This window comes from Taudactylus pleione, unplaced genomic scaffold (genome assembly GCF_031769625.1).
Source record: "Taudactylus pleione unplaced genomic scaffold, aTauple2 ptg000244l, whole genome shotgun sequence".
Taxonomy (NCBI): Eukaryota; Metazoa; Chordata; class Amphibia; order Anura; family Myobatrachidae; genus Taudactylus; species Taudactylus pleione.
In genome coordinates this window covers 300193-322891 of record NW_028284646.1, presented here as the reverse complement: position 1 = coordinate 322891, position 22699 = coordinate 300193, and the positions used below count along the sequence as shown (strand labels likewise).

Genomic DNA, 22699 nt, shown 5'->3' with positions numbered 1-22699 from the left:
TTGAGCCATCTGTACAGCAGAGCATTTCATGTACAGTACGTCTCTACATTTGTGTATTTGCTGATGGAAACAGTGGGACTAATTGTATTATGGGCGGCAGAAATTAAGATGAAAAAGTGACAGATATTAGACATTTACTAAGAAACTGTATGAAGGAATTTATATGGCTACAGACCTCGGTAACTTCTAATATAATTTTATAATGCATTCAATCCTATGTTATTTTTATCTTATAATTTCATATTTCATCATTTTTAAGCTATCATGTGATTTGATTCCCCAGTATTGTAGGGATTTCAATATTATTGAAACTTGCACCAAATCATTCTCTGCTCCCGAGATCTGTTAGAACTATGTTAACAGTCAATATTATAAATATTTTACATTTATTTTTTCACACTTTAAATTAGTTTCAGATAAAGTATTCATAAGTCTACTTAATAAACATAAAACTACTCATCCATTATTGCAGTTTAATTCATCAAACAAAACCAGAGGTGATAAGTCATCTCTGTATGGAAATTCCAGCCAATCAGATTTTTTTAGATATATTCTGTGGAAATGGAGGTATACAATTTGGAATATGTTACTACAGTATATACTGTATCTGAAGCAAATCAGAGCTCACAGGAATTTATATTGATATTACATTCTGAGTTTTTTGCTCTGTGGCTGAAGATGTTGCAAAATAATTTTGTCATTTAACTTACTTTAAAAAAAATAGTTTATATTGTGTTTTGTGCACTCTAATGATATAGAAAGTTAAACTATTTTCTTCAGAAGAAAGATGGCCACCTGTGGACTAGGCCCATAAAGCAAACATAATGTAGCTAATAGCTGAAAACTGTTAGGTAAATTTAGGAAATAGTCTGTCAAAAAATCATGTGGTAGAGTAGCCCAAAACACATATAAAGAATACAAAAAAAACAAAGGCAATTCAACAAACAGTACAATTTCCGACAGCTTCCTGACTACATACCATCTAGATGAATGCCCCTTTTATTATGTACAGTTAGCACAATTCCTAGTATTTTAGCCTAAATAAATGTTATACTGTAACTGCCTACAGTATTGAAAAGCAAATTTTCCTTTTTCGGAAGACAAATTCCACATTTTGTTTTCTGCTAAAATGACTAAAAATCTCATTACTTAAAGGTGCATTTAACTGCCCAGTTTCTAAGAAACTATGACGTACAAGAGAAATTGCGCTGGTAAAACAGTCTTGAAATTAACTATGTCCTAGCATCATACTCTGTTTTATACAGACTAAACTTGTGAATAGTACATAATGTTCTTTGAAGCAGGGCCTAGTGGCCGCATTAGCTGCAGTGTAGCTAAGGTCCTAAAGTAAAAACATACAATGCACTTAATATAAATCTACTTATTTTTATCTTCATGCTTAGTTGGGTCTCCTGTGTACCATTCACATATTCTCGCAAACGCGACCCCGGCAATAGACACAAGATGGAACGCAACTGCGTCTATCTCTGAATCAGGCCCTTAGGAGCTCATTCAGACCCGGATGCAACGCAGGCACTTTCATAGCCGTCAGGGGCAGGATGAGAAAATTCAGCGATTACACAGCAAGGCTTAAGGACATCCTCTATGTCTTAGAGAGCGGCGGCAGAGCGAACGCACGCCAGTCTAAAGACACCCCCTTTTCTTTTGCAGCACATGTCATCTCTAGGAAGTGTATGCAATATCAGTAACATCGAGTGCCATCGGAGCTGCTCTTAGCCCTTGAGGTAGACCCTACACTGCCGCAAGCACTGCAGTCACTGCAGGTTGAAATACAACCAGGTGTACAATGACGCCTCCATGCTAATTATGCACACACATGAAACGACATTAGAACACACAGGCATGCCTGCGTTCACAAATCCACACCCCCATGACACCTACAATGATGCCTCCATGCTAAGTATGCACACCCATGAAACGTCATTAGAACACACAGGCATGCCTGTGTTCTCACATCTACACCCCCATCTTTATTTATTTATTTATTAACAGTTTCTTATATAGCGCAGCATATTCCGTTGCGCTTCCCCTGACACCAATCACAAACGGCACTATCTGTCTCTCAAAGCAGAGCTCAGCCTTTGTGTTACAAGTGCACGAAGCACATTCGCATTGACTGGCTCATGCACTGCGATGCATAGGCAGATGGGTGACTATAGGCCATAGCGTGCAATCGTGGCTTAGCGACCAGGTCTGAATCAGGCCCTTCGTCTCACAAACTTTCTTAACATCTTTAATCACTCTTGTCACTTACTCAATGCTAACACATATACAGAATTATTTTAAAATATTTTTCGCAATACATATTTGTCTCCCTGCAGAAGCTTTTTGATGGGACTCTTGCAATTCACAATTCTCCTAAATGTGCTCATGTAGAAACCACCTTTTCCCACTGCTTCTGGGAATGTCCTCTTGTAATTACACATTTACACATGCTATACAGCACTTTATAAATTCTATCCCACTTATGCCAGATTGGGTGATCTCCAGGTGAGCACCATGTGACCAAAGTGTAGCCAGAGATTGCCATAAGCACCTATTGGCTGTTATTTTGGCTACTAAAAAAATAACTTTACATATTGGATACAGCCAACTTCTCCTACAGTATCTTTAAATTATACCTGGATAATCTTTTCCATATGTACTGTGGCTTGGGTGGACACTACTGTATATTCCTTTTTTGAAATGTGGGTGTTACGATCTCACACGGAGATGAGACAGCAGGACTGCTGACCAGGGCAAGGTATGATAGAAGAGTGGCAGTCCTTTTACTACTAGGGCTAATTGGAGTGAGGATGTAGAATGTAGGTACTAGCACAGATTGAAATTGTCTTAGATATAGATTGTCTAGGGACTGTGATGCAGCTGGGTCATCAGACAGGGAATGGCTAGAGAATTAATCCAGGCTGTGGAGCAGGAGTGATCTGAGCTGTAGTATAGCAGGATATCACAAAAAGACAATACTGGCAAGGACTAGACAAGGACTGGACAAAGACAAAACAAAGACAGGACAGACACAACAAAGAAGGACAAGATACTGCATGTGGCCTTGAGGGCCAAGGTGCAGCACTACAGCTGTGAAATAGCTACTAGGCAATAATGGTAACATCAAAGGACAATGCGGCCTTAGAGGTTGTGATATGGCTTAGATAGCCAGTGCATCTAGTGAGCCGTGATGGTAAAGACAGACTTCGATGTGGCCTGGTGGCTGTGGTGCAGCTTTAAGAGCTGATATACTTGGCAAAGTTGCTGCTTGAGAGCTGATGTGCACTAAGCAGAGATGCAGCTTTAAGAGCTGATGGGAATTGAAAACTTAAACACAGGTGATGAACTGATTACTTGAACACTGGAGATGAACTTGATACTTGAACATAGGTGATGAACTGATTACTTGAACACAGGAGATGAAGTGAGACATGGCAGGAACACCTGACTGGAAGCAGCGTGGATGAGAACACTGCAAAATTGACTCTGGTGAACATAAACAGTGACGGCTGATAATCAGTGGATATGCAGGCTGTTATGTGGCCTAGCAGGCTGAAATGCAGGAACCATGTGGCAGACGGGAGCACTCAGACACAGCAGGAATGCAGGCTGGATGTCACACAGGCAGATCCAAATCAGACAGACAGGCTCTGGGTACTGAAACAACAGAACTGTAGGTAGACCGGCTAAAACTCAGACTTCTGAGCACCGGATAAACATACTTTGGACATCAGATAATATAACCGGCACTGAGTGCAGGGCTGGCTGAAACTTAAGAGATGCAGATCTAATCAGAGAAAACCCTGCAAGCCTCCTTAATGACAGGTTAATGTGCACTTGAGCTGCACACAGACAGATGGTGATTAGTGAGCACCTGAGACAAAACACACAGACAGACAGGAATAACAGGCAATGAGCTAAACACAGACAAGACAAAAATCCAGCTGCCTGCAACAGCCAGAAAATGGATCAGGACAAGATGCAATATCCCAGTAGCAACTATGACTGGAAACTGCCACCAAGATGATCTACTAACCGCAGATCCTAACAGTGGGATTATTAATATTGTTCTTAGGGATTTACAAATTAGAATGTATCGATGTTTGAGATGTACTTCTTGGTATGCATTCCGGACTTTAGATGGTGATCATCCAATTCTGGTGGAGTAATCCATTCATAACTTCCAATCGTAACTTCGTTTTGTGGCCCCTGGGTGCATTTCTAATTCTTTCTATACTTCCTTATTGCCTATTATGTTTTTAACTAAACTTGCTATTTATATAAGGCCAATATGTACATGGATTATTGTACATGGATTATTGTGTTGCTTCTTAAAATCTTAATCTATGTAAAGTTTTATTTTTGTACCATTCTGTGCAATGCTTCAGTAAAGAGTTCAGTGGGGGTACAGGTGCCTACTGCCTGCTGGCACTTGTAGTTCCACAAGTGCCAAAGGGCAGGCATGCTGGAACCTGTAGTTCCACTGTAAAATACAATAGTTTTCAACTATTCAACACATTATTACCCCTGTACCTACTGCTCCATGGGTGCGGGAAGAGCCCCGGGCTTCAGACCAAGCCTGGGGTGCTCAGGAGAGGGGGGAACACTTTTTTGGGGGGGTCCCAACCTCCCCTGAGATCCCCGGCTTGGCCCAACTGGCTTGGGGTGTGAATGCTTTGGCCATGGAGACCCGGTAATAGGGTCTCCTGGCTGTGGCATTACACCCTGGTCGGATTGGGTCCGGTGCTTGTTTTAAATATAGGGGGACCCCCCTATATTTAAATTCAGGACTGACCCTGAAGCCAGGTGCTGGTTCTTAAATTATGGTGGAACCCAAACGTTTTGTCCCCTGTAATTTTCGGAAAAAGAACTGGCTGACCAGTCCGGGGCTGGTTATGCTTTTGCGGGGGGACCCCATGTCAAATTTTTCATAAAAATTAAACATTAACATATAAAAAACAAACAAGCACATACAGTATTTCACTGATATGTGCAGGCTGGTTGTTCGGGAGAGAAAGTCGGGCAGGGAACTCGGGGCTTCAACACGGACAGGTTCGATCAAATACACCATCAAACAAAATGATCCTGTCAAAACCAGAAGCTTGGTAAATTCACGATTTTTAAAGGGAAAAAAAAATTCTGTTTTTAATCTATCCTATCCGAGTTGGAAAACAGGACAAATCGGGACCAAAAACAATCTTAGTAAATTTACCCCTTAGTCTCATTCAATGGACCTTCAAAAACTGATCATTCCCTCTGTGTGAAATCCATATCCTTTCTTTTGCCATCTCCCCACATCTCTTACTTCCTTCTTCCCCATAATCTACCCTCACCAGACATAAACTGAATATAATTGACCCTACCACATTGTTATCTTCACTGGACTTTCTTCTATTGCTCAATACCTCAATTTCTTGCCACCAAAAAAAGCTATACCCTTCTTCTTCTCCTAATTCTGTTACAAACCATTAACCTTTGTCAGTCTCCACCCACCCAAACTATGGCTCACCTCACTTACCTGATACCTATGTCATGTGCCTCTGAATGCCTCTGCAGCAAGACACAATCTCATGCTAATTTCTGCCACTTCATACTCATTTACAGTTCTCCTGTCACTCTCTAAAGACCCATAATTTGAGGCTTTCATTTTCTTAACATTCCCCCAACCACCGAAAATTTTTTGCAACCTTCAACTATCTTCTCCAGCCTCCTCTCTTTCTCCTCCTGTTGCAGCTCACGTCCAAAATAGAATACATTTGTCACAACATCTCTTCACATCATTCCCCTTGTACCACACCCCTCCCAACTGTCTATGAAGCTGTTGATCATCATCTTCTCTTTCAAACTCTTATATTGAAGGGCATTAGTAAAATATGTAAAAAAGTGAAAATACAGTTTAATTGATACAAATATCTGATAATGAAAACAAGCAATTAATAATGAATATTAATTAACAACTTTGGGTTTCAGATATGTCTTACAGCTCTACATACACATGCAAACTGGTGAGATCCCATCTTTAGTGTAGACACCCAGAATGTGTCAGTTTAGTGGCAGGTACACTGCTTGTATGCACCACATACTGGCTGAAATCCACTGGTCAAAGGAAAGGCTTAAACCTGTGGGGGAGATGTATCAAGCAGTGAGAAGAGTGGAAAAGTGGACCACTGGAAATATTGCCAATAGCAACCAAACAGCTTCTAACTATCATTTTATAGAATGTACTTGATAAATGCTACTTCAATGCTAATTTTTTGCTATGGGCAACTACACCACTGTTCCGCTTCCCCAATCTTTACTAAATTTACTAAAGCTTCTAAAAATGAAAAGTGGAGGTGTTGCCAATAGCAACTAATCAGATTCTGTCATTTTCATTTTCAAGAATGCAATAGAGAAATGGCAGCTACAACCTGATTGGTTGCTATGGGCAACACCTCCACTTTTCATTTTCAGAAGCTTTTGTAAATCTACCCCAAGGACTGTTACAGAAGACTAAAATCTTTGGAAATATAAATTGTTATACCATTTCTCTCTCTCTCTCTCTCTCTCTCTCTCTCTCTCTAATTTTACACAGTTTTATTGGTAAATAGGTTACATATTTTCTTTCTACAATTTTAGAAATATTTACAGTATTTTAATGAGGATGGTTCTAAACTTGTTTTTTTCTCCAACAGTGTGATTCAAATCATTAGAAACCATCACTGTAGTAATGAGTTTTGCTGCTATCAGGTGCTGTCCTTGGTTGCTCTGCCCATCTGCCTTCCCACTACCACATTGCTGCCACTTGCTGCTTATGGAAGTTGAGAGCAGGAAACGATTCAGCTTCTGTTTGAAGCTGGCAATGGTCAGTGATAGAAGTGGTTTGCGAAGCTGCAGGCCCAGAGATTTGTAACTCTGATTTGTATACTATTATATTACTTAAGCAAGTAGTGGCTCTTCAGCTGCGTTGAGAATGCAGGACTGCAATACATGCCAGTTACTGGGCTCATTTGTAATGATTTGCAAAGCAACTAGACTATTGCAGAATAGCAGTAGTAGGGGCACTGGATGATAAATGATTGCTTCTTTCCCCAAACAAACTTTTATTTCATTTTTCTTTTTTTCTTTTGACCCTGTGTCTCTGCATAAATAATTTTAGGTTTGTCTGGTTATCCAAGCAGGCTGAAAAGTCTGAATCAGCACATACAGTATATGGAAACCCACTTGCCGAAATTATTTAAACTGCTTTTCTAAGACATTTTTAATGGAATGTGTTTATTAAGTACCATTCAATAGTACCTTGCTTAGTTAGGGAGTTAGGTGATAAGCTACAAAATAAAGTTGATTTAAAATTTTCTAAAGACTGTAATATTAATTTTCTACAGTTGTTAAAAAGTCTGGCTGGTAGGGGGTGACATAAATACCTTAAACTTCTATGGGTGGGGTTTTCCTTTAGTATGTATATTGAAGGGTATTTATTTTAAGTATTACATATAGGTCATTAACAAATGCTAGACCACCAAGTAAGATATTTTTTTTACCTATTGTGTCAATTGTTAATATTCATATTTATTTTATTTTATTGTACCTTCTATCACCTTTGCAGTTTTTAAGCCCTTATAAAGTACTGTATGTTGCTTCCATTATTCATCATCCCCCATTATCAGAATAGATAACTTCAATAATAACCTTTGACAACTGGACTTTTGCAGCTTATCCAGATTGGATTTGAAACATTGTTAGACGAAATAGGTCAAATAGATACATGGAGAACTTATGAACTTGATGTTAGACACTACTCTTGTTTTTCAAATTCACATCAAGCAATGTCAGGATTGAATTGATTTTGGCAAAGTTATACACTATGGACCTAATTCAGAGCCGCTCGCAAAAAGCGAGTGCTCGCTCTGAATGAGGGTGGCTGCTTTTTTTCTTTTAGCCAGCCTCCTAGCCGCTCGCTAAGCTATGGGTGACCACACACAGCTTTTGCGAGCGGCCAGGTGATGGTCACGATGGTTGCGACCATCGGGCTTGCGACGAGACCCTTGTGGTAGGGTCTCGTCTGCTGCAAGCCCCAGTGAGCTTCCTGCTCTAATAGAGCAGGAAGCTCACTACTGACATCACGCCCACAAATGGTAGGCCTCCGTTTGTCCAGCCACCCCCCTCCCTGCCTACAAAACGGGGCGAGCTGTGGATCAACATTGACAGCCACCCAGTTTGTAGCGAGCCCCGCAGCGAGTGATTTTCTCACTCGCTTCGGGGCTTGCACGCGGCAAGCGCATCACGTGCACAGTGCCCCACCATCGACCCGCTTGCGAGCCCATAGCGCTTGTGAGCGGGTCTAAATGAGGGCCTATGTGTTTACTATGAACCCAAAATGTGTCACGTTACTCATTACTGCTTCCCATGTTGGGCCCTTTTAGAAAGTTTACAGGCAGCGGCTGAAGATGGTATAGCCAACATCTTACATGGTAAATGATTTACAGTCCTTATTAAATGACAATCTAAATGCTGCTTAATGGTCAATGTGGTTTGGTATGTGGCAAGAATGTACATAAAGAACTTCTTTGTAGCCAGCTAGCAGAAATTAACTGCTTCTGAGGCAGATTATGTCACAAATTCAGGAAGAATAATTGGCAACATTCTGTATGCAGTTATTCTATTAAAGATGTTTCCATGCTAGAATTGAATTACCTGCAAAGACTGAAATGTTAGGAGAGACTGCAAAACTAAACTTATATTTCTGTTGTTTTGGAAGTGCAAGTACAACATTTCTCATGCAGCACTCCCCCCCAATGTGTATGATTAGTCTGATATTTATCATGGTTATCAATGCATGCTTACACCGCTATATACTGTACAAGGTGCAAAAGATCAGAAAACATGCATATGTATACTTCCACCCTACTTTGCATAAGTGTATGGACAAGTCCTCCCTGAACATTTCCTTTGTGAGAACACCCCATTACAGCCCAGTTATGCCTCCTCAGTCATAATTGGAAATGCAATTGATAAGCGTGTGACGGTGCATTGCCCATACTAAATTTGCTTTGGATTATGAGTAGTGTGAAAACAAGCATCATATGCTCATGAAACAGGCGTACATTCAAATCACAGTATGAAGCCCTTTATGTTTAACATCATATACATATATTTAGAGCAATAAAATGTTTCTCTCATTTTATTAAAAAAGCTGTGAAATGTATGTTCTATTGGAAAGCAGCGTGTTTTGTGTCCTATGTCATTATGAACTGTGTGTACTGGATGAATATGGTGTATATATGTATAATAATATGAACCATTTTTCACACCAATTAGGACTTCTATTTTTATGAGTAATACATTATATCTTTACCTTTAAAAAACCCTTCTTTACATGACAGATCCCAGGAACATCATCTATAGTTCAGAGAAAATGGAAACCTTTACAATGTCCAATCCAAGCTAAAGGTCAAGGGCAACAAGCATTTAAATCAAGAGTTAATGCAGAAATAAAACAGATTCGTGCCAGGAGGAAAACTGCTCGTATGCTGATGGTTGTTCTACTGGTCTTTTCAATTTGCTATTTACCAATTAGTATCCTTAATATTTTGAAAAGGTAGAGTTCAGACTTCCTTGTAACTATAAGAATGACTAATTATTAATCTTTGAGATTATTTGTAGATATAATTGTATGTAGTTTATGTATAAGAATTGTTAGTGTAGCGGCTTACTTATAGGGTGCAGGTTCAAAGCTTTTTCTTTAGGGTTTATCATTTATATTACCTTAAAGAAATAAAACTTGTGTATGTAAAAAAATGAAAGTAAATATACATTGGTATGTAGTACCAATGGATCTAAATCCACCATTGTAATTTCCCACATTTATTTCCTTTATGCGATCACCAGTCTATATTTTTTTTTCCCCTGTACATGGCCAATCCCCTATCTAGCACTGAGGCCTGACAGATTGTGTCTTTGAGGCCCTGTATATCTTATAACTGCAGATCTATAATTTTTAAATAATTAAGTGAAGCATACAGTAGTAGCACCTTATTTGGTGAACACTTCCTTGTAAAACTGGACTGTCAATAGTACTGTACATCTTCTTTATCTATGATGATTCTAAATATTACATTAGAACGTATTGCATAAGGTGATAAATATTATTTTAAGGGTGCCTTCCTGGAACTGTGTGAACACACTACATGTATTTGTACTTGTTTTTCATGTATTTCATACTTTTAAAGCACTGAGAAAATAATGTAGGAGGAATATCCTTTTTTAACATTAATAATATTTTTATTTTTATTTTGCTGTGATTTAATTGTAATAAGGTGTTGGACCAATTTATCTAGTTAATAACAGGCAATAATGACATTAACTTTATAAATAAAGAAGAATAGATGTTCTTAATGTGGTGCACTATTGAGACCTAGCACCATAATAGGGCTAATATTTGTACACCCCTAGTTATGGCCCTGTCATTTTTATTTACTTTATTACAACATTTTTATATTTTTATTAATATGCATTAACATATTGCCCACTTTGAAAATATTAATAATAGGCAAAACATTTATAGAAAAAAATATAGTAAAGAAATGTGTAAGAAGCTAAAGAAAAATATATTAAAATTCATACACTATGGTCACTATTTAATATACTTGTATTAAATATACTGCATGGTACTAGGTTTCTATAGACTTCTTCCTCTTTTTTCCTTTGCATATGTGGGAATATTTTAATATTCTGGACTTTATGACATCAGCATGGTAAAGGTATCAATTTTTAGAGATGTGCACATAGCCTTATAGTATATTGTATATATTCCCTTTTAATTCTTAATAAGTAAGTGGCTATTCACACCTCATTCACATTCATAATCAGGCTCTGTTCAGGGGAAATTCCATAATGTGCATTTAAGCTTATTATTGTATTAATTATAATTATTTTATGAATGCGAAACATTGAAAAAAGTATTTTTCTTTTGTTACAAAAGAAAAATAAAGTGGTGCCTTTTGGTATTCGTATTGTGAGGAATATACATACATATATTGCCAGCTAGTAATTTAATTAGGTTGTTTCTCTTAAACATATATTTGTTTTTCACTTGTATTTCTCAATTGTACTTTATGAGTTATCTTAGGGGTTTGTATACCAGAGGACAATAGGTTTTTTTTTTTTTACCTCCTGAGAGCTCTTTTTTATTCAATGTGGTAGCTAGATACAAGCTGTGAACAATGTAACTTATATAACCACAACAAATATTGCTGCTTTGATTTTAATAAAAAGTGGTAACTTATGCTGGGCATACACTGCCAGATAAAATGTCTGTCAGACCGACAGACATTTTATCTGGCTGCCTTCCAGCCGCAGATGTCACCGGCATACACTGTGAGAGAAATCTCACAGTGTATAGCCCGACATCCGCGCTCCGCCCCCGGGGGAGGAGACATTTCCCTGTTCCTTCCGTAGGAAGGAACACAGGAAATGTCTGTCTGTCTGCCGCGCTGGGCATACACTGCCCGATGCGGCCGACAGTTTCCCGGGTAAATATCGCATCGGACGGGCATGCTGGACAATCCAGCATGCCCGACGAGCAATATTTAACCCTCGGTCGCCCGCATACACGCTGCAATTATCGCGGCGATCCGCTGATATCGGGCGGATCGTCCCGATAATTGCAGAGTGTATGGCCAGCATTAGTCACACTGTGATTTTATACAATTTGTAACATTGTAAATAACCCAGCCAACAAGCATGTGCACGCAGGATCTCTGCTACAATATTATTAGCTGAGCCTTATTATGTGTCAGCTCAGTGTCCTTTCTAATTAGCCTGCTTGCATTAGAAACATCTACTTGCAGCCTCTATATTACAGTATCATTAGCTGAGTCATATAGCATCCCTTATATTTAGCCTGCTCGCGAGTTTTAACAATTTTTTTTTTTTCGTTTTATAAGATTAGCATCAGGATATAATAGAGTTATCAGTGATTATTTGTTAAAACTCATGAGTAGGCTAACTATAAAGCGTGCTGAGTTGATATACTATATGACTCAGTTAATAATACTATAATAGAGAGCCTGAACAGAGTCTGATTATGATTGTGGATGAGGTGTGAATAACTAAAAACTTAATTACAATTAACAAAGAATATACAATATTTATACAATATACTATGAGGCTATTTATACATCTCTGTAAAATGTACATACACAATTGATACAGAAAAATGACCCGTGTTGATAAGCAAATTACATTTTATGTGTGAATTGGGTATCACTAGTGTCATTTGTGACACTTTGTGAGTTGATAATCTTGTTATACTGATAATAAATCCAGAATATTAAAATATATCCACATATTCCTACATACAGCAAGGAAATCATTTAAGACAGCATTGGAAATATTAATATAATTACAAAACTATAGATACTAAATATATTGAATCAATTTTAATAATACGCTTTTCTTTATCTTCTTATACATTTCTATACTATCCTTTTTATAAAAACAAAACTTCACCTTTTATGAAGATTTCCATAGTGTGGAGATATTTAATGCATATCAATAAAGATATAAAAATGTTATAATAAAGTAAATACAAATATTAGGTCTCAATAGTGCACCACTTAATAACTTTTCTTTTCTTCTTTGTTTGTTTTGTTCATATTTTAGAGTAAGTGGTAGCACTTCATATAAGACTTATACAATTAAGAGAAAATCAATTTCTCTGTGTCACAGATACAGTATATTTCTGAGATGAGACCTAAATCACTATAAAAAGTTATATAATGAACTAGGATTATCTATGAATGTGTTTTTAAATAATTATATTAAGTATATACTGTAATGCTTTTACAGAGTTTTTGGAATGTTTGACCAGACGAATGACAGGGAGACGGTATATGCCTGGTTTACATTTTCTCATTGGTTGGTGTATGCAAATAGTGCGGCTAATCCAATCATTTACAACTTTCTAAGTGGTAAGTTTTTTTTTTTTTTAACTTGATGGCATAGCATGTCTATTTACACAAACCATGAACCACCACCCAACATAAACAGTATTGTGAAGACAGAGAGATTAAAAAAAAACTATATAATGTAAAGGGATGAATGGATCCAGCTGAGGTTATATAACCAAATATTAAATGCCACATTGATATTTTAGTATTAAGAAATATTTAAATATTAATACACAAAGCCATTATTAGTTATTGAAATTATTCAAAATGATTACTCACATACTAAATAGATCAAAAATTATACAGATCATATTAATAGAAAATAATACTCAAACCAAGTACTCACAATTTTGTTTATATACAGTGTATATATATATATATATATATATATATATATATATTACAAAATATGAGAAATACAGCACTCACATCCATTGATATAGTCATTCAGCAGGGTGCTCCACTAGGGAGAAAAAACACACAGGTACTCCAGTAAATATCCAGGAAGGCTAAATAAATAGCCAAATGAGGGCACTCACCGCACTAAAAATTGATGAATCAATCAGATTTATTCAAATAATGGTATTCCACCATAAATATAGTCAACGTTTCGACCCCCGGGGGTCATTATCAAGACACATCGCCAGTGACAAATATCCAGCATGTTGACAAAAGGCATTTTGTCAACATGCTGGATATTTGTCACTGCTGATGTGTCTTGATAATGACAAATCTCAACATCAACTGTTCAGAGGAGACTGTGTGAATCAGGCCTTCATGGTTGCATTACTGCGAAGAAGCCACTACCGAGGATGAACAACAAGAGAAAGAGAATTGTTTGGGCCAAGAAACACATGGAATGGACATTAGACCAGTGGAAATCTGTACTTTGGTCTGATGAGTCCAAATTTGAGACGTTTGGTTCCAACCGCCATGTCTTTGTGAGACGCAGAGAAGGTGAGCGGATGGTTTCTGCATGTGTGGTTCCCACTGTGAAGCATGGAGGAGGTGGTGTGATGGTGTGGGGGTGCTTTGCTGGTGACACTGTTGGTGATTTATTCAAAATTCAAGGAACACTTAACCAGCATGGCTACCACAACATTCTGCAGCGCCATGCCATCCCATCTGGTTTGCGCTTACTGGGACCATCATTTGTTTTTCAACAAGACAATGATCCCAAACACACCTCAAGGCCATGTATGGGCTACTTGACCAAGAAGGAAAGTGATGGAGTGCTGCATCAGATGACCTGGCCTCCACAATCACCCGACCTAAACCCAATTGAGCTGGTTTGGGATGAGTTGGACTGCAGTGAAGGAAAAGCAGCCAACAAGTGCTCAGCACCTCTGGGAACTTCTTCAAGACTGTTGGGGAATGCCAAGTGTGTGCAAAGCTGTCATCCAAGCAAAAAGGGGCTACTTTGAGGAATCTAAAATATAAAACATACTTTGATTTAACACTTTTTTGTTTACAACATAATTCCATATGTGTTCTTTCATAGTTTTGATGTCTTCAGTATTAATCTACTATGTTGAAAATAATTAAAATAAACCAAAAACATTGAATGAGAAGGTGTGTCCAAACTTTTGACTGGTACTGTATATATATATATATATAAGCTTGTGAGCAGGGCCTATACCTCTATTTCTGTTTTTACCATTTAATTACAGTTTGTTCCCAATTGTAAAGCACAATGGAATATGCTGTCACTATACAGTATACTGTAAATCATATATGTATATATATATATATAATATAATGTGTTATTTTTTTAATTGATGCTGCTAAAACTATTTATTTTTATTTACTTTTTTATGCATTTCAGTCAGGTTTGAGCATCTTATTATTGTAAGTCTTCATTTTCTGTTCATCTGAATGTCATCATGCTTGAAGTGATTGAAATATAGAACAACCTTCAGCCAATAACATCTGCAGCATGCTCACAAGAGTGCTGAGTATTTGCTCGTGTTGATCTTGTGGAAAATATTTTCCTGTCCATTCAGGTGATTGTGCATGTGACATCGACAGTGTCATGATGTGAAAGGGCAGAAAAGGCAGAGCCTTACAAATATGAATGTCCAAATGAAATTCTAGCCTGCTGTAGTTACATTAATATTATTTTCATGGATGATCCAATTTCATCTTCTTTTTGAGTTGTTTCATTGTGTAGCCATTTAATCTATTAAATAATTTCATCATTTATTATTTAATAAACAGTATACAATTGACCAGTTGGAGAATAGTATTTAACTTTTTTCATTTAATACATCAGTTTTTTTTTTCTGTCATTCCAAGCAACAGAAAATGCACCACGCACATACGAGAGAGAGAGAGAGAGAGAGAGAGAGAATTAATTGTTTTTTGTGTACTAAAATATGCGGAGTGCCAATCATAATCCTACAACACTTCTGGTGTATGTGTATGCATATATATATATATATATATATATATTGTACACATTTACAGTGATATAAGTCTACAAGAATAAAGTTTTTATTTAATAGGGCTAAAAATGCACAATTATAATTGTCTATAATAGACTTCAGGGGAACACCCATTTTAAAGCCATTCAGATAAATGAGAAAGCAAGACTTTTTGCATTAATAATGGGTAGAGTGTATTCTCGGTTGCAGTAAGACAAGCAATAAAACGAAACAAAAATGTACTTAATAAATGACCTGATATGTTATTATATAGTTTTGTATGAGCTAATTACTGTGATAGAAATCATTGTATAATTGCTTATGTTTTTAACTCTGATGAGGTTGTGCCAGTCAGTGCTATTGTACTTGGGGTTTTTATTGTGAATGACACAATACCACTCTAGAACATCCCTAAAGGTGATAATCGTATTCATTAAAGTGTCTGAATTCCACTCAGCTTTCCAAGCAAACAAATAAATAAAATCCTGTGACCTTAGGCGCTAATTTAAATGGAATCACCCTGATACCGCATCTTCTAATGGGATCCTTCTAATGGGATCCAATTAACAATTGTAAGGTTTGCTCCTTTTTAATAAGTTTCTGTTTCTAAACAGACAGGCCATAACAAAAAATTAAAAGATAAAACAACAGTACTGAATTTTGCATTTTCTAAATGATATTGAATTCACTTACACTCCAACATTGTACCGACATTTCTAGATTATAAATTGAAAGTTTTTCCAATTTCCTACCAAATAAACAAATTATCAAAGTGTGTCCAATTCAACCAATCTTACACCATGTTTTAAAGAGTACTTTCCTATAAGAATATTATTACTAACTACTGATAAAAAAAGCAAAACTTAATTACTTGCATTGCATTTCGGTGATACAACTGAATCATAGTACCTGTTTACATTCTGTGTCTAATTTACACTATAAGAATAAAGGAGTTTATTTACAAAGTATCAGGCTGTAAAGCCCTACCTATGGGAGCTAACTTTCTAAAGGGTAGGGGCACAAAGACAGGGGTGACACAGATGGGGTAGACAGTGAGGAAGGCGCATAGAGCAGTGGATTAGGGTAGGAGGTGGAAAGCTTTGATGAAGAAATGGATCTTGAGAGCCCTTTTGAAGCTTAAGAGAGAAAATTTCAAAGATGGGGAGCAGCACAGGCAAAATCATGGAGATGAGAGTGGGAGGAAGTAATCAGTTGGCAGGAGAGGCAACATACATTTGTGGAGCAAAGTTGGTGGGCAGGTGTGGGAGAGGGCTTTGTAAGTGAGTGTAAGTAACATGAATTGGGTTCTGAAGTAGAACCAATGTAGGTCTTGTAGGAGAGGGGATGCAGTTGTAGAACATTTGAAGAGGAAGATGAACTGAGCAGGAACATTGAGAAAATTTTGGAGTGGAGAAAGGTGGAAGTCAGGAAGGCCAAATACTGTTGGTGCAAGTTATAGTAGACCAATCTTGAGATGACCAGTGAGTGTATTAGGGCATTAGTAGTATCCCAGGTAAGAAAGAGTCTGATTCTGGAAATATTTTTGAGATGGAAATGCCAGGACTGTGATAGGTACTGAATGTGCGGTTTGAAGGAGAGGGATAAGTCAAGGATAACTCCAAGACAGTGCCCTTTTGGGCTAGAGGAGGTGGTTGTGCCATCAATAGATAAAAACAAATGTGTGAAGTGAGAATATGCAGGAGGGTAGGATCATCTCAGTCTTAGACATGTTCAGTTTAAGAAAGAGATAGCAGAGAGACAGTTGAATCTATGAGTCGAGTGAGAAGAGAGTGGGTGACATCAGGGGTAGGAAAGGTAGATCTGTATATCATCAGCGTAGAGATTATATTGAAGCATCAGCAAAGAGATAATATTGGAGGCCAAAAGAGCTGTAGAGTTCAACTAAAGAGGACTTATAGTTGGAGAATAGGAGAGGTCCAAGAACAGAACCTTGGGAGAGTGGAGAAGTGGAGTCATGAGAGGAGACAGAGAAGGAACGGTCAGAGATGTAGGAGGACAGCCAGGAGAGGGTGGTGTCACATAGACCAAGGAAGTGTAGGATCTGCATGAGAAGAGGGTGGTTTACAATCTCAAAAGCAACAGAGAGGTTACAGAGAATAAATATAGAGTAGTGGCCCTTGGATTTGGCAGCAAGGAGGCCATTGCTGAAGTTTTGTGAGGACAGTTTCAGTGGAGTGGAGAGGATGGAAGCCAGACTGGAATGCGTCAAACTGTTCATAAATAATAAATTGTTAATTAACTCACAAGAAGGTATCCAAAAAGCCTCCAATGTGGGCACTACAAGGACCAGCACTCCATAGTAGCTACTAATCTCAGACAATGATACACAGATTGGAAGTTTTTCAAATTACACAGAAATACACAAAAATTGCAGCAGGTGGAGCTATTTCAGGGGTGGGGCATCAATTGGTGCGTAAACCAGTTTAAAAATTCTCAAAGTTTAGGCTGTGGGGGCAGTTGTTAGAGAAGGCTGGTTGGACTAGGGGGGGGCAAAGGGCATGGAAGGCCGGCTGCACTGGGTTAGGGGCAGGGCAGGCAAGCTGGCCAGACTAGGGGTGGCACAAGGAAGGCTGGCTGGACTAGCGCAGGCAGGGAAGACAGGCTGGACTGGGGCAGGGCAGGGAAGACAGGCTGGCTGGACTGGAGCAGTGAAGGGAAGACAGGCTGGCTGGTTTAGGGGCAGGGCACAAGGAAGGCTGGCTGGCTGGACTGGGGGGGCACAGGGAAGGCTGGCTGGACTGGGGTTGAGCAAGGAAGACAGGCTGGCTGAACTAGAGGTAATGCACAGGGCTTGCTGGCTGGACTGGGAGGGAGCACAGGGAAGGCTGGCTGGACTGGGGCAGGGCAGGAAAGACATGCTGGCTGGTCTAGGGGTAGGGTGCATGGAAGATTAGCTGGACTGGGGAAGGGAAGGCTGACTAGATTGGGGGCGCGGGCAGCAGAAGTCAGGATGGCTGGGCTTGGGGCACAGCAGGAAAATGCTGGCTGGACAACAGGAGTCAGCAAACCTGTAGTTTCCTACAATTGAACACAGGCTCCAACATCTTCTTAGAGGGGGCCCAGGTGGCAGTGGTGGGGAATATACAGGCGGCAGGGAGAAGGAGCGCCGGACGCAGCGTGGCAACGGCATTTGAAATATGGAGCCGGGCGTGAGCCAATCACAGCTCACGGAACAGCAGCCGCTCCGGATTGGATGCTGTTTTGCGAGATGTGATTGGCTCGCGGCCGGCTCCATATTTCTGGTGCCGCTGTCACCCTTCACCGGGCCCCCTCTCTGTCCCTGATGGCGGCCCTGTTTGCAAACATTCACCACTTCATGATGTTACTGCTAGGAGTGGTCCTAACTCTGGGCCTGATTCAGACCCGGACGCTATTTGTGCTCGCTCGTTCAGAAAAAGGGGCCGGCTATTTAAATTGAGCGCTCGCTCTTTGTGGTCTGTTGACACCTCTATGTCTGAGCGAGTGAACGAAACATGCGCTCGCTATTTTGTAAAGACGCCCCCTGGCCGCTCGCATCCTACGTCATCTCCGCTATTTATTTGATTAATCGAGTACATCGAAAGGCATCTGAACTGCTCGCAGTGCTTGTGGTAGGAGTTTCCTACTGCAATCATGCGAACAGTTCAGGCTAAGAAACAACCAAGTGACGTGGTCGATGATGCTGCTTTGTTAATTATGCACACCCTTAAAACGCCCGTTTTGACCGTTTGGCACGCCTGCATTCGGATTACCACTCCCCGTTTTCAAGCACCTTCCCCTGTTACCACCCACAAATGCCTCATCCTGTCACTCAAATTAGCAGACACTCGCTATTTTGCGAGCTCTCGATTTTCGACCACAATGACTGGTTGGCGCATGCGCATTACGACTCATACGCTCGCGCAGATGTGCGAACATCGCTCAGAGCGAACGAGCGGCTCTGAATCAGGCCCTCTAATCACTAAGGGGCATATTCAATTAGCCGCAGGGTTTACCCATGGAGGGTAGGGTAAAATCTGCATAAAAAACACCAAATCGGGCTCGCAGGAAGGGAAAAAACACATTCCTGATTTTTCGGTGTGGGAAAAAGGCTATTTTATTGAATGCATTCATTTAACTTTTTTCGAGTTAATACAGCTACTGATCACTAAACCCTAGCTTTTGAGGTCTTATTCATTATTTATATTTAGGGGTATATTCATTATCAGATAATCAAAAGCAAGTGTCTAATTGAAGACTATGGTTTATTGGCAATTCTGAAGCTAAATTCAACTTTATCTAATGACTACAATAAATTAATTAAAATCAGTGAAAATGTAAAGTCAGTTATTAAAGGTATCTTACTGATTTTTTTAGTTTATGTAGAATCTCATTGTTTTGGTTTTGCAAAGAATTCTATTTTTTTTTGTTGAATACTGGATATAGAAACGATTAATGCATTGCGCAATGATACATGTGATATGTTAATGTATGCCATGATCTAATTAACTCTCATAGGGCCTGATTCAGCAAGGAACGCAGTTGATAATATGCACGCAATCGGCCATTTGTTGCGTACTGCGTTTGCGTATGCATCGCAATGCGCTAGCGGCAGGGGCTGGCTGGCAACTTTTAGCCTGGGGGGAAAATGCATGCAGGCGGCCCTGGCAGAGGAGTAGCATGTAGCCAGGGTGCCCGAAAGAACGTGCGTGCTCCGGCGCCCCCCCCTCAGGAGAGGACACCCTTATGCAGGCCTCGAGTAGTGCCCCCAGTAGTGATCCCCCCTATGCAGTGCCCCTTGTGACCCCAGTAGTAAGCCCCTTATATAGTGCCCCCAGTAGTGGTAACCCTTATGCAGTGCCCCTTAAATAGTGGCCCCAGTTGTAGTCTTCCCCCTATGCAGTACCCCCACTATTGCCCTTTATATAGAGCCCCCAGCAGTGGTCCCTCAGTGGTAATCCACTCCCCCCTATGTAGTTCCCCTAGTAGTAGTCCCCTCCCCCTATGCAATGCCCCTAGTAGTAGTCCCCCCCAGTAGTAGTACCCCCTTTGTAGTGCCCCCAGTAGTAGTCCCCCCCTTGTAGTGCCCCCAGTAGTAGTAGTCCCCCCCTTGTAGTGCCCCCAGTAGTAGTAGTCCCCCCCTTGACGCGTCACTCCCATTACCCACTGCTGGAGCTGGAAGATGTCCGGCTCTGGCAGTGGGAGCAGCAGCTGATGAGAGTCTGTCAGACTCTCATTGGCTGCTGATCACAACAAACACACAGCTGCCGGAGTCGGCGGCTGTGTGTTTGTCACTTGTGTAGCGCTGACCGAACTCCGTCCGGTCAGCGCTACACACGCGGTGCAGTCTGTGTCACAGTGACACAGACTGCCCGCGGCCCGCATGACGCTGCGGCCCGGGGGGCACGTGGCACTCTGCCCCCCAGCCCAGCCTGCCACTGGCTAGCGGGAACTAGCCACTGTGATCTCTGTGACTACGCAGACCCATCGCAGAGTGATTGACAGGATGTGCCATTTGTGGGTGGTAATGGGGGGTGGTCTGGAAAACGCAGGAAGTTAGCAATTTCTGACTAAGGTCAGAGCTTGTGCAAGTGTGCGTGAGGCTGCGATGGTACTCGATTGTACCAATAGTTTCGCAGTCCTGCTAAACATTACGGATGTGTGCTAAGTAAAGTGGGCATCCTTGTGTAGTGCAGCGACGGCATTGCGATCGCAATGGATTAGCATACTATAGCAGTAGAACTGCATGCATAATCACTATTGCATTTGCAGTTGTGTTCCTTGCTAAATCAGGCTCATAGTTACATAATAATACCTTTCGCAGATCATCCTGTATTACATTTTAAAATAAATAAATAATAAAATTGACCATTATAACCCATTGCTTTTTACTTTAACTGCTAACTGAAACATAACAACTTTATATATTAAAATCAGTAGTAAACCATAGACAACTTTTCTCCCAATACTTTAATACAATGAAGTATATTCTTTATTAAAATTGATCTACCACTCTCTGTTTCTATTATACCTGCAGAACACGCAAAGTGTTTGGGTCAACCTAATGGGATGATGACATCTGATTGTATGACTTCCAAACTGATCAGGTTTCTCAAGTTTTTATTCCTTAGATCACCAGTTCCTGATTGCTGCGTATGTGCTTGAACTATTTGTCACTTAATGACATGTGCTGGTCATAGTTTCATGTTTTTCGGTCTGCTGTGCAATTCTTCAGCACTGCCAGCTGTCTGCACTCTTGCCTTGTTCATTTATTTCCTGGATCATTTGCTTCACTTACCATTTGCATTTACCTGCTGTGTGACTTTACATTGAGTACTCTGTAACATTAAAGCATTCTCCAGAGACTTTTGCATAGTTCAGTTATCATTTGGATTCTTCTGCTTTGTAATTGTTATATTGTCTTATACTCATCTTCAAACCCAGATCTGTTACTGCAGTTTGTTACAGTAGCTCCTTGCACCAATGTCATCATTACCATCTTATATTATTAATATTATTATTATAGGTTTATTTTCTTCTGTGTGCTGGAGAAATCATTTGCTGTATTAAATTCCTGCTTATTTTTTTACTTCCATATGTTTCAACTCAACTGTGTGTTTTTCAATAAACACCTTTATTATTTCGCTACTCCTGTTTTTGCTTGACTGTTTGCTAGAGGATTCCTGACAATTATGAAGTCCAGGGATGGGGAATGATCTCCCTCATGCTGGCTTCAAAAAAACTTTGCCACCTTAATTTAAATGAGGGAAGCTCTCTCTTTTAAATGATGCAGACTCTAAGGTGTATATTTACTAAAGTGTGGGTTGTTAGACGTGGAGATGTTACCCATAGCAACCAATCAGATTCTAGGTAGTATCTTCTAGAACAGTGGTTCTCAAACTCGGTCCTCAGGACCCCACACAGGTCACATTTTCTAGGTCACCCAGCAGGTGCAAAGGTGTATTCATTACTCACTGACATTTTAAAAGATCCACAGGTGGAGCTAATTATTTCACTTTTGGTTCTGTGAGGAGATCTGGAAGACATGCACTGTTTGGGGTCCTGAGGACTGAGTTTGAGAACCTGTGTTCTAGAAGGTTAGATGAATGATAATTAGAATCTGATTGGTTGCTGTGGGCAACATCTCCAACCTGCACTTTAATAAATATACCATTAAGTGGTTATTGTTTGGTGATTGCATATAATCCCTGCATTACAAAAACACTAGTAGAGTCAGAAAATTGAGGACAGTAAAAGCTCCCAATCTCTCCTATTCTGGCACATACTCATGGGCACCCTTGTTTGTAAAATGGGCATCCCTTCTCTCAAGCAATGTTCTTGATTAGCAGTGATCATCATACA

At 39.7% G+C, this 22699-nt stretch overlaps 1 protein-coding gene across 1 annotated transcript in view; it reads left to right on the top strand.

Moving 5' to 3' along the window:
* Positions 1-22169, top strand: part of HCRTR2 (hypocretin receptor 2) — a 78100-nt gene extending 55931 nt beyond the window's left edge. The window contains exons 5-7 of the mRNA XM_088479744.1: positions 9369-9583; positions 12835-12956; positions 21375-22169. Coding sequence (XP_088335870.1) covers positions 9369-9583; positions 12835-12956; positions 21375-21502 — 465 coding nt within the window. The 3' untranslated portion in view covers positions 21503-22169. The remainder of the gene's footprint in view (positions 1-9368; positions 9584-12834; positions 12957-21374) is intronic.
* Positions 22170-22699: the final 530 nt, after the last annotated feature.